General features: G+C 39.3%; 1 protein-coding gene across 3 annotated transcripts in view; it reads right to left on the reverse strand.

Moving 5' to 3' along the window:
* Positions 1–13,370, reverse strand: part of LOC128697215 (SLAIN motif-containing protein-like) — a 145,058-nt gene that overhangs the window by 86,385 nt on the left and 45,303 nt on the right. For all 3 annotated transcript variants that reach the window (XM_053788776.2, XM_053788775.2, XM_053788774.2), the window contains one exon: positions 10,134–10,283. In XM_053788776.2, the coding sequence (XP_053644751.1) occupies positions 10,134–10,283 (150 nt within the window). The remainder of the gene's footprint in view (positions 1–10,133; positions 10,284–13,370) is intronic.

The following is a 13,370-nucleotide window of genomic DNA, read 5'->3' on the forward strand; positions in this document are numbered from 1 at the left end:
AAGTTCCTGGAGAGCAAATCATTGCCACAATAAAATGTCACATTAGTTGCACATGTTGCCATTAAACTAACATATTGTTTGCAATTCTACCAACATTACTAACTTGAATATGATCCAGAATGGATCAAAACATCATCATAAGATTCCTCACCTAAGTACACTAAGTCCTCAACTTACAAACACATTGGGTACCGTCTGTATAATAACGATATTCTTCTTCTTACAACAAACCAGGTGTATCCCACAGAAGCAGGGTGGCCTCCCCCCCCCCAAAAAAAAAAGTTTCTCTTTTCAACTCTAGTAATATATACAGGAGAAGGGGTTACTAGCCCCTTGCTCCCAGCATTTTTAGTCGCCTCTTACGACAAGCATGGCTTATGGAGGAAGAATTCTGTTCCACTTCCCCATGGAGATAAAAGGAAATAAACAAGAACAAGAATTAGTAAGATAAAATCGAAGAAAACTCAGATGAGTGTGTATACGTAAATGTGTACAAGCATGTGTAGTGTGACCTAAATGTAAGTAGAAGTAGCAAGACATACGATATTATACAGGATATTATACACAATAATGGTATAATAATAATATACACAATGCTGAAGATTCTTGACATGTTTGTAAGCTGAGGATTTACTGTGAAGGTTTTCGGAGAATTGCTCTAGCCACGGTATTGTGAATTTCCAATATTTTGTTCATAATCATGACCCAGGTGTGCATGTGTATAAACATTTATGTATGTACATACATGGAGAATGATTATAATTAATAAATATGATTAATTTTGACATGCTAAGGGTATTTTGTAAGGTATAGTTTAACAAGAGCAGATCCATTTATTCAGCATAGAAAATAATGTAATGTGAACAGTGATATTTTATTCTATTATCATTAAATTTATCCTTACATTATTAATAAAACAATAATTAGTCTAGAATTAAAGCCTTTTTCAAGTTACATATAAAAGTTTTACAGGGCACAACTAGAAAGAATTAAAAAAAATATTAATTGTTGACAAACTGGAATAAATTTATCGGAGTCTTTACTAATATCTAATAACATACTCGACATTTTTTTTTTTTCCAAGAATTAATTTTAATGACTGTGTGGCTCATTAGAAAATAATGTTTTACGTCTATATACTTGAGCCATTTTGAAACCACATGTACTTCAAACTTAACCCACATTACAAAGGAGCATTCAAAAAGCTTTTGCTAGTTTCACTTAGGTCTCTACTAATGAAGGTTTAGAAATTCACGTAAGCAAACACTGGATGTATTTATTAGAACACATTTCAGTCCTAGGACCGTGATCAAGGTCTCAGGACCAAAACGTTCTCTAATAAATATGTCCTGGTGTTTGTTTACATGTCTTTCTGAAGCAATTTGTCAGTATCTATTACTGAGGATCATATCATATTAATGAGGGTAATCAATAATATATTCTCTCCTTGTGTAACTGGCTGAATGACTGCTGTGAAGACACACACATGGACACACACGCAGACACGTGCACGCACATGTGCGTGCACACACACAAAAGAAGCAAGAGACTACATAATAGGAATGCTTCAGTCTGGAGGTCCCAAGGGGTAACTGCAGTGATGTATAACCCACCACAGAACAGTAGGAGGCCAAGGCAAGAGTATGATTAGAGTAATAGAGCGATGGTTGACACACTGGCTGAAGTGGCCAGAAGGGCTCATGCAAGGAGAGCAAAGCTGCAGATTATGGTTGACTTCAACCACAAGGAAACTGACTGGGAGAACCTGGAACCACATGGAGGGCTAAGATGATGGAGGTGGTGCTGGAAAACCTCATGTACCAACATGTAAGGGACACTACCAGAGAGGAGAGGATGAACCAGCAAGACTGGACCTAGTATTCACCTTGAGTAGTGCAGACATTGAGGACATAACATGAGAGACCCCTTGGGGCCAGTGTAGAATTAGAATTACAAATGGAGAGGGAAGCAGGAATTGCAGGATGAATGAAGCCAAACTACAAGAGAGGGGACTACACAGGCATGAAGAATTTCCTACATGGGGTTCAGTGGGACAGAGAACTGGCAGGGAAGTCAGTAAACGAGATGATGGGATATGTGACAACAATATGCAAGGAAGCTGAGGAGAGGTTTGTACCCAAGGGTAACAGAAATAACGAGAAAGCCAGGATGAGCCCTTGGTTCACCCACAGGTGTAGAGAGGCTAAAACCAAGTGTGCTAGAGAATAGAATAAGTGTAGAAGGCAAAGGACCCAGGAGAATAAGGAGAGAAGTTGTAGAGCCAGAAATGAATATGCACAGGTAAGAAGGGAGGCCCAATGACAATATGAAAATGACATAGTAGCGAAAGCCAAATCTGACCCATTGTTGTACAGCCACATCAGGAAGAAAACAACAGTCAAGGACCAGGTAATCAAGCTGAGGAAGGAAGGAGGAAAGATCACATTAAATGACTGCGAAGTATGTGAGGAACTCAACATGAGATTCAAAGAAGTGTTCACAGAGGAGACAGAACAGACTCCAGAAAGACAGAGGTGGGGTACACCATCAAGTGTTGGACACAATACATACAACCAAGGAAGAAGTGAAGAGGTTGCTAAGTGAGCTAGATACCTCAAAGGAAATGGGGCCAAATAACATCTCTCCATGGGTCCTGAGAGAGGGACCAGAGGGACAAGAGATTAATGCAAAAGCTGGAGTACCAGGCAGGGATAACAGGGAAGGCACTACAATGGATCAGGGAATACCTGTCAGGAAGACAACAGCGAGTCATGGTACATGGCGAAGTGTCAGTGTGAGCACCTGTGATGAGTGGGGTCCCACAGGGGTCAGTCCTAGGACCAGTGCTGTTTCTGGTATTTGTGAATGACATGACAGAAGGAATAGACTCCGAAGTATCCCTCTTTGCAGATGATGGGAAGTTGAGAAGAATCCAACTGGACGAGGACCAGGCAGAACTACAAAGGGATTGGGACAGGCTGCAGGCCTGGTCCAGCAACTGGCTCCTGGAGTTTAACCCCACCAAGTGCAAAGTCAAGAAGATTGGGGAAGGACAAAGAAGACTGCAGACTGAGTACAGTCTAGGGGGCCAGAGACTACAAACCTCACTCAAGGAAAAAGATCTTGGGGTGAGTATTACACTGGGCACTTCTCCCGAGGCACAAATCAACCAAATAACCGCTGCAGCATACAGGCACCTAGCAAACCTAACCCTTTCAGGGTTTCGGCCGTACTAGTACGGCTTATGCCCCAGGGTTTTTGAAGTACTAGTACACCTAAATTCTAGTGCCCTCAAATCTAGTGAGAGAAAGCTGGTAGGCCTACATATGAAAGAATGGGTCTATGTGGTCAGTGTGCGCAGTATAAAAAAAGTCCTGCAGCACACAGTGCGTAATGAGAAAAAAAAACTGACCGTATTTTCGTATGGTATTTATTGTTGTACGTATTCTAGTTTTCCTGGTCTCATTTTATAGAATGGAAGACATATTACAGAAATTGAGATGATTTTGACTGGTTTTACAATGAAAAGTACCTTGAAATTGAGCTCAAAGTAGCAGAAATGTTCGATTTTTACCAAAGTCAAAAGTAGACAAATCATGCCACGCGTCCAATACACGTCAACTGGTGAGTCTAATATTTTTTCACAAGTGCGCTGATATTATTTATACCATTTCTACACTAATGCAGTAGTCTGCATAACAGTAAATCTTCAATTTTTTGTAAGAATAAAAATTCAAAGTGGAAAGCCAAAGAAATATAAGAGGGGCCTGGGGATGTGACTAACGAACAGAGAACTTGTTATTTTAGTGCCAGGAATGTCTTTCTTGTTTATTCTGGACCCTATTCAGAAATTGGCATCTTTTGAAATTTGCGTGAAATTGGCAAAATTGCTAAATTCTGACCACTTTATTGGATAGTTGAAATCGATAAATGGGTGGTTTCTTGTACTCATTCGATAGAAAAAATGAAGTTCTAGCAAAATAGTTATGATTTCTGTCGACTAGTACACTGGAATTGGCTGAAAATAGGGCTCGAAGTGGGCAAAATCGCCGATGCGTAAACATCGTCGAGACCGCTAACTTCGCGAGAGCATAATTCTGTAAGTTTTCCATCAATTTCATACTTTTGGTGTCATTATGATCAGGAAAAGATTCTCTATCTTTTCACAAGAATTTTTTTTTTTTTTTTTTTTTGAAAATTTGGCGACCCTGAGAACAATTCTTGGAGAGGGCCTGGGGACCCTGAAAGGGCTAAGAACAGCATTCAGACATCTTAATAAGGAATCATTCAGCACCCTGTATACTGTGTACATTAGGCCCATATTGGAGTATGCAGCACCAGTTTAGAACCCACACCTAGCCAAGCATGTAAGAAAACTAAAGAAAGTCCAAAGGTTTGCAACAAGACTAGTCCTGGAGCTAAGGGGTATGTCCTCTGATGGGAGGTTAAGGGAAACTGACCTGACAACACTGGAAGACAGGAGAGATAGGGGGGATAAGATAATGACATATAAAATACTGAGAGGAATTGACAAAGTGGACAGAGACAGAATGTTCCAGAGATGGGGACACAGCAACAAGGGGTCACAGTCGGAAGTTGAAGACTCAGATGAATCACAGGGATGTTAGGAAGTATTTCTTCAGTCAGAGTTGTCAGGAAGTGGAATAGTCTGGGAAGTGATGTAGTGGAGACAGGATCCATACATAGTTTAAGAAGAGATATGAAAAAGCTCATGGAGCAGGAAGTGAGACCCAGTAGTGGCCAGTGAAGAGGCAGGGCCAGGAGCTGTGAATCGACCCCTGCAACCACAGCTAGGCGAGTACGTACGTACGCGCACACACACACACACACACACACACACACACACACACACACACACACACACACATACATCCATACATTTGACAGTCATTCTTGAAAAATCTACACCAAATAAAAACTTGAATTATTTCAAGGTGACCACAAATATAGTTTCTTAACCCTTATAAGGTCCAAACAAATCGACGTTCAAATTCATAATGCTACAAAAGTAGATCTACTTTTTTTTTTTACATATTTTCAAAAATAACAAAAAAAAATGTAGATAAAAGTTTTTTTTTGCACATTTTTACATGTAAAACAAGAAAGAAGATCTACGTTTTTTTACATACTTTCAAATGTTGAAAAAACGTATATATACGTTTGGACCGTTTAAGGGTTAAATCGCTTGTCTTTATTTCTTGGAAATAAATGGTATAAAATACCGACACAATGGAAATATAAACACAAATGCAGGATCACATTATACTGCATTTGTGTTTATATTTCCATTGTCTTTATTTCTTGCTAAAAATACAGAAGCACTGTAGTAGGCCTACTAACTCATACCTGGCACTCCCTACTGACACCCAACCACCCTTGCTCGGTTGTCTCATTTTAAAAGTAACCAAAATATTCAGACCGAAGTATTCACTTATATAGGTTCAATAGCATTTTGTATTGTTTACCTCAATGACAGCATTCTCTCACCAAAGCAAGGAAACTCAAAGAAGAAAACACATTCATCATCATTTATTCATTCACTGTCTTGCCAGAAGTGGGCTGATGCCATAATTCATATATCCCTCCAACTGCAACATCTCCACATTGAGAATACAGGCACTGTACTTCTCACATTCAGAATACAGGCACTGTACTTCCCACATTCAGAATACAGGCACTGTACTTCTCACATTCAGAATACAGGCACTGTACTTCCCACATTCAGAATACAGGCACTGTACTTCTCACATTCAGAATACAGGCACTGTACTTCCCACATTCAGAATACAAGCACTGTACTTCCCACATTCAGAATACAGGCACTGTACTTCCCACATTCAGAATACAAGCACTGTACTTCCCACATTCAGAATACAAGCACTGTACTTCTCACATTCAGAATACAGGCACTGTACTTCCCACATTCAGAATACAGGCACTGTACTTCTCACATTCAGAATACATGCACTGTACTTCCCACATTCAGAATACAAGCACTGTACTTCCCACATTCAGAATACAGGCACTGTACTTCCCACATTCAGAATACAAGCACTGTACTTCCCACATTCAGAATACAGGCACTGTACTTCTCACATTCAGAATACAGGCACTGTACTTCTCACATTCAGAATACAGGCACTGTACTTCTCACATTCAGAATACAGGCACTGTACTTCTCACATTCAGAATACAGGCACTGTACTTCCCACATTCAGAATACAAGCACTGTACTTCCCACATTCAGAATACAGGCACTGTACTTCCCACATTCAGAATACAGGCACTGTACTTCTCACATTCAGAATACAGGCACTGTACTTCTCACATTCAGAATACAGGCACTGTACTTCCCACATTCAGAATACAAGCACTGTACTTCCCACATTCAGAATACAGGCACTGTACTTCCCACATTCAGAATACAAGCACTGTACTTCTCACATTCAGAATACAGGCACTGTACTTCTCACATTCAGAATACAGGCACTGTACTTCTCACATTCAGAATACAAGCACTGTACTTCCCACATTCAGAATACAGGCACTGTACTTCTCACATTCAGAATACAGGCACTGTACTTCCCACATTCAGAATACAGGCACTGTACTTCCCACATTCAGAATACAGGCACTGTACTTCTCACATTCAGAATACAGGCACTGTACTTCCCACATTCAGAATACAGGCACTGTACTTCCCACATTCAGAATACAGGCACTGTACTTCTCACATTCAGAATACAGGCACTGTACTTCCCACATTCAGAATACAGGCACTGTACTTCTCACATTCAGAATACAGGCACTGTACTTCCCACATTCAGAATACAAGCACTGTACTTCTCACATTCAGAATACAGGCACTGTACTTCCCACATTCAGAATACAGGCACTGTACTTCCCACATTCAGAATACAAGCACTGTACTTCTCACATTCAGAATACAGGCACTGTACTTCCCACATTCAGAATACAAGCACTGTACTTCCCACATTCAGAATACAGGCACTGTACTTCCCACATTCAGAATACAAGCACTGTACTTCTCACATTCAGAATACAGGCACTGTACTTCCCACATTCAGAATACAAGCACTGTACTTCTCACATTCAGAATACAGGCACTGTACTTCCCACATTCAGAATACAGGCACTGTACTTCTCACATTCAGAATACAAGCACTGTACTTCCCACATTCAGAATACAAGCACTGTACTTCTCACATTCAGAATACAAGCACTGTACTTCCCACATTCAGAATACAAGCACTGTACTTCCCACATTCAGAATACAAGCACTGTACTTCTCACATTCAGAATACAAGCACTGTACTTCCCACATTCAGAATACAAGCACTGTACTTCTCACATTCAGAATACAAGCACTGTACTTCCCACATTCAGAATACAAGCACTGTACTTCCCACATTCAGAATACAAGCACTGTACTTCTCACATTCAGAATACAAGCACTGTACTTCTCACATTCAGAATACAGGCACTGTACTTCCCACATTCAGAATACAAGCACTGTACTTCCCACATTCAGAATACAGGCACTGTACTTCCCACATTCAGAATACAAGCACTGTACTTCCCACATTCAGAATACAAGCACTGTACTTCTCACATTCAGAATACAGGCACTGTACTTCCCACATTCAGAATACAAGCACTGTACTTCCCACATTCAGAATACAGGCACTGTACTTCCCACATTCAGAATACAAGCACTGTACTTCTCACATTCAGAATACAGGCACTGTACTTCCCACATTCAGAATACAAGCACTGTACTTCTCACATTCAGAATACAGGCACTGTACTTCCCACATTCAGAATACAAGCACTGTACTTCTCACATTCAGAATACAGGCACTGTACTTCCCACATTCAGAATACAAGCACTGTACTTCTCACATTCAGAATACAGGCACTGTACTTCCCACATTCAGAATACAAGCACTGTACTTCTCACATTCAGAATACAGGCACTGTACTTCCCACATTCAGAATACAAGCACTGTACTTCTCACATTCAGAATACAGGCACTGTACTTCCCACATTCAGAATACAAGCACTGTACTTCTCACATTCAGAATACAGGCACTGTACTTCCCACATTCAGAATACAAGCACTGTACTTCTCACATTCAGAATACAGGCACTGTACTTCCCACATTCAGAATACAAGCACTGTACTTCTCACATTCAGAATACAGGCATTGTACTTCCCACATTCAGAATACACAGGCACTGTGCTTCCCACCTCCAGGACTCAAGTCCTGCTAACTGGACTGCCCAAATCTCTTAATAACTGCCCACACTCCAAATGCTAAGAAAACAATTCACAATAAAGACTTAAAGCATGCAGCAGTAGGTGTCTGCTTCTAAAAGCAATGAATATAGAAAAAGTCCCATGTTACTAAATACAGTAGGACCCCCCGTATCTGCAGGGAATACGTACCAAGGGCCTGCCGTGGATACTGAAACCGTGCATAGTTGTGAAACCTCGATAAGTCATTTTTCGTTTATTATAAAGTGATAATTCTCTACTTACTATGCGTAATTGATAAATTACGGACAGTAAGTGGAGAATTATCCCTTTTTCACTGATGGGAAGCACTTCCCAACCTGTCTTAGGTATTAAAGATCTTCTGCCGTCACTACTTTTGCACTTAGAGGCCATTATTAAGCAAAATTAAGTGTTCATTTTGGGCCGAGGTAAACCGTGGATAACTGAAACCACGGATACAGGGGTTTTCCTGTAGTTCCTGAGCTAAGAAATAAGAACTCTGAAGAAAGATTAAAAATCGCCAAAACGTCTTCATCGATAGCCAAGAGCAAAGGAGAAGACTCGATAATTACGTAAAAAATCACAAGAATTTGAATACATTATTTTATTAACACAATAAGGAGAGCAAGAGACCTTAACTACAAACTGAGACAAAAACAGTGCTGAAAATATATATATATGTTCCTTCAGACATAAGAGGCAGATTGGTGGTATGGAATCTCGAGTTTGTAAATGCTACAACCACTAGGAATTTTTGGCTTTGTAATAGCACATAAAACCTTCACTTATACTCAAAGATAAAAGTGACAATTTTATATATTACTGCAAACCTAACTTTAAATAGCTGGTATTAATGAATTATGAATACTTAAGACACTATGCCATAATATCACACCATTAAAATAAAAAAAAGAGCCCCGTGCAATACAGCGGAACCTTGGTTTTTGTATGTCCTAGTTTATTTGTAAAACTACAGTTATTCTTTATAAAATGTATTTTTTTTTAATATTTTCGGGTGTCTGGAATGGATTAATTAGATTTACATTATTTCTTATGGGAAATATTAACAAAAAATACATTTTATAGAGAATAACTATTGTTTTACATACAAACTTGGGCATACGAAAACCAAGGTTCCACTGTATTTATTTCGTGAAATTACTCATTAAAATGATGAATTATATCCTTGATTATTTTTTAACACAGGCTGTCTCCCACCAAGGCAGGGTGACCCGAAAAAAAAACGCTTTCTTAACAACGTTTTCCTTTTTTTACATTTAGTAATTTATGCAGGAGAAGGGGTTATTATCCCTTGCTACCGGCATTTTAGCTGCCTCTTACAACACGCATAGTTTACCGAGGAAGGATTCTTCTCCACAAAACCCTACACAGTGCTGTTGTATTCATCAGGAATTGCATAAATAACAACTTCACATGCCAAGCCTCGAACCCTCGATTTTTAGCATGCCACCCGGGTAGCTTGTTAAAAACTCGAGATGCGCTAATCCACTGGACCAGCGGATTAGGGCGCCTTGAATTTTTAACAAGCTACCCGAGTGGCATGCTAAAGGCTGAGGGTTCAAGGCTCAGCCAGTGAAGTTATTTTTTTAAAACCACTTGTCCATGGATGCATTAACAGGAATTACATATGATGGATTGTCACTGCCATGTTATATATATATACCTGTACTGATTGAAAAATTACAACCTTTGAATTTTGAAAAAAATATAAAAATGTATCAAGCTGCCACCATACTACCTATCATACTCTTCGCACAACAATAAACAATACCGGGTGAGCGTCATACTGACTTTCCTCTTGGAGTCGAGCCAGAGCATTGACATCTGCTACATCTGCTAAGTGATAGGAAAAGCTCCCTTCAGAAGCTGAACTAAGGCGGTCATCCTCCTCCGACCCCAGGGATCCACTCGACCGTGCCAGGTACTCTCGAGAACTCCCATCTATAAAAAAATGATTTATATAACAAATAACAAAATACCATTGTAACATACATTATATTTTAACCTCTAACATCTTGAGGAAACATTGTCAACTACTGTATTTTCTGGCATATAAGGCGCTTGAGCATATAAGACGCATGAGACGATGTTTCCAAACAGTCAGAACATTTTTTTTTTTTTTCAACAAGTCGGTCGTCTCCCACCGAGGCAGGGTGACCCAAAAAAGAAAGAAAATCCCCAAAGAGAAAATACTTTCATCATCATTCAACACTTTCACCACACTCACACATTATCACTGCTTTTGCAGAGGTGCTCAGAATACAACAGTTTAGAAGCATATATGTATAAAGATACACAACATATCCCTCCAAACTGCCAATATACCAAAACCCCTCCTTTAAAGTGCAGGCATTGTACTTCCCATTTCCAGGACTCAAGTCCGACTATATGAAAATAACCGGTTTCCCTGAATCCCTTCACTAAATATTACCCAATAGGGTCAGAGACTCTTGGAGCATGGGGCAAGTGTGTTCAAAAGTTCCTCAAAGAGCTGGGTGAAAAACTCGGAACATAATGTTAGTAAACAACTGCTACAGCATAACACAAAGCCTACCCTTGACCCTGACCTTGAGCATATAAGGTACAGGTTGATTTTGCAAGACTTTTTGTAGGGAAAAAAAAGGCACACCTTATATGTCAGAAAATATGTTATGTACATAAATTTTAAATCACTTTCAATAAAAGAGAGGAAGCAAGTTTTCAGAGGTCTTAGCCTAAAGACAAAAAAAAAAAATCTTACGTGAAAGATGAATTTTTATATAATACTTTACATTCTTGCCATTCTAGTATTGTTAGGCCTATGCAATAATTTCAATATAGAAAGCAGTGCAAAACAACAGCTTTATACACACAGACAGAAATAGGAACTTAAAACATCAAACCTGAAGTTGGTAAAACTATAATATTCTCACCTTTGTTGATAGAAAGTAACATAATATACTTTTGCATGAGCAGAAATGTGTAAATCTTCTTTCAACAAACCAGCTGTATCCCATCTAGGCAGGGTGGCCCAAAAAGAAAAACAAAAGTTTCTCTTTTTAACCATAGTAATGTATAGAGGAGAAGGGGTTACTAGCCCCTTGCTCCTGGCATGTTAATCGCCTCTTACAACACGCATGGCTTACGGAGGAAGAATTCTGTTCCACTTCCTCATGGAGAAAATGTGTATTTTTTTTTTTTTTTAACACACCGGCCGTATCCCACCGAGGCGGGGTGGCCCAAAAGGAAAAACGAAAGTTTCTCCTTTTACATTTAGTAATATATACAGGAGAAGGGGTTACTAGCCCCTTGCTCCTGGCATTTTAGTCGCCTCTTACAACATGCATGGCTTACAGAGGAAGAATTCTGTTCCACTTCCCCATGGAGGTAAGAGGAAATAAACAAGAACAAGAACTAGTAAGAAAATAGAAGAAAACCCAGCGAGGTGTGTGTATATATATACTTGTACATGTATGTGTAGTGTGACCTAAGTGTAAGCAGAAGTAGCAAGACGTACCTGAAACCTTGCATGTTTGTGAGACAGAAAAATGGACACCAGCAATCCTACCATCATGTAAAACAATTACAGGCTTTCGTTTTACACTCACTTGGCAGGACGGTAGTACCTCCCTGGGTGGTTGCTGTCTACCAGCCTACTACCTATAAAATGTGTATATATACATGTTAAAATCATAACAATATTAGTTTGTGAAATGGTGAAGTGAGAGCAGTTAACCTAAGGCATATCTTAGGAAGATCTGACAAATTAGACACAGGTTTTTAATACTTGACGTGCTGTTGGAGTGTGAGCAAAGAAACATTTATGAAGGGGTTCAGGGAAACCGGCAGGCCGGACTTGAGTCCTGGAGATGGGAAGTATAGTGCCTGCACTCTGAAGGAGGGGTGTTAATGTTGCAGTTTAAAAACTGAAGTGTAAAGCATCCTTCTGGCAAGACAGTGATGGAGTGAATGATGGTGAAAGTTTTTCTTTTTCGGGCCACCCTGCCTTGGTGGGAATCGGCCAATGTGTTAATAAAATAATAAAAATCTGTATTGTGGAAACATTTACCATCAGTCCAAAACAAATTAGTGAAGATCAGAGTTAGATTGGGGTAATCAGTCCCTCAGCCTGGAATTGATGTAATCAGTCCATCGGTCTTGATAAGAATACAGCTAATATGCATATCAGCTGTATTCTTATCAAGATTGATGGACTGCTTACGTCGACTCCAGGCTGAGGGACTGATTACCTCACTCTCCCTCTGATCTTCACTATTCTTCCTTGTATTGGACTAATGAAGCCACTGTGTGGCAAAAATGCTTCCACAATAAAGATACCCAAGTGTTGTACACGTGCCTAATTTGTCAACTTATCAGTTTTCCGAACTATTTATCTACTTTACAGAGATCTCTTGAATGTCAAATGTGTTTCTTACAATAATAACTGGAAACAAGAGTTTTTTGAGGATTTGTGTCTGCGTGAAGACATCTATTTATGCAGTTACTTAATGTGAAGATTAAACCTATATAAGTTGATCAGCGATCAGCCCCGTGGAGGCTTGATCCTCTGTCTGCCGATCATGAGAAAAGTTACCAAATAAAACTTGCCTATCCTTCCTCAAAACCTATGTCTGGGGTACCAAAAGACAGGATGAGAAATTATGCGGTATAGCGAGTAGAAAAGAAATTAAATTGTTCACTTTTTTACAATGAAAATGGAAGCAATAAGAAGTGTACAAGGAAATCAAAAGAATGATTAAACATATGGTGGAAAGATAGCGATAAGTAGTGTGATAAGTAATGTGGATGACAGGTGGAAAGATGAAGTGGTAAGTAGTGTTATACTATGTGGATGAGAGTTAAATGTACAAGGTAAGTAGTTACAAGTACGTAGTTATATTCAGCCAGCTCATATCATAAATAAGATGATTCAAGATATACAATATTTACTAGACTGTAGTACAGACATGCACTCTTTACTTAGCTAAATATTATTTTAAATCAATTACCAACAACAATGATAATGATTCCACCTTCTGGGCTGATTAT

This window comes from Cherax quadricarinatus, chromosome 89 (assembly GCF_038502225.1).
Source record: "Cherax quadricarinatus isolate ZL_2023a chromosome 89, ASM3850222v1, whole genome shotgun sequence".
NCBI lineage: Eukaryota > Metazoa > Arthropoda > Malacostraca > Decapoda > Parastacidae > Cherax > Cherax quadricarinatus.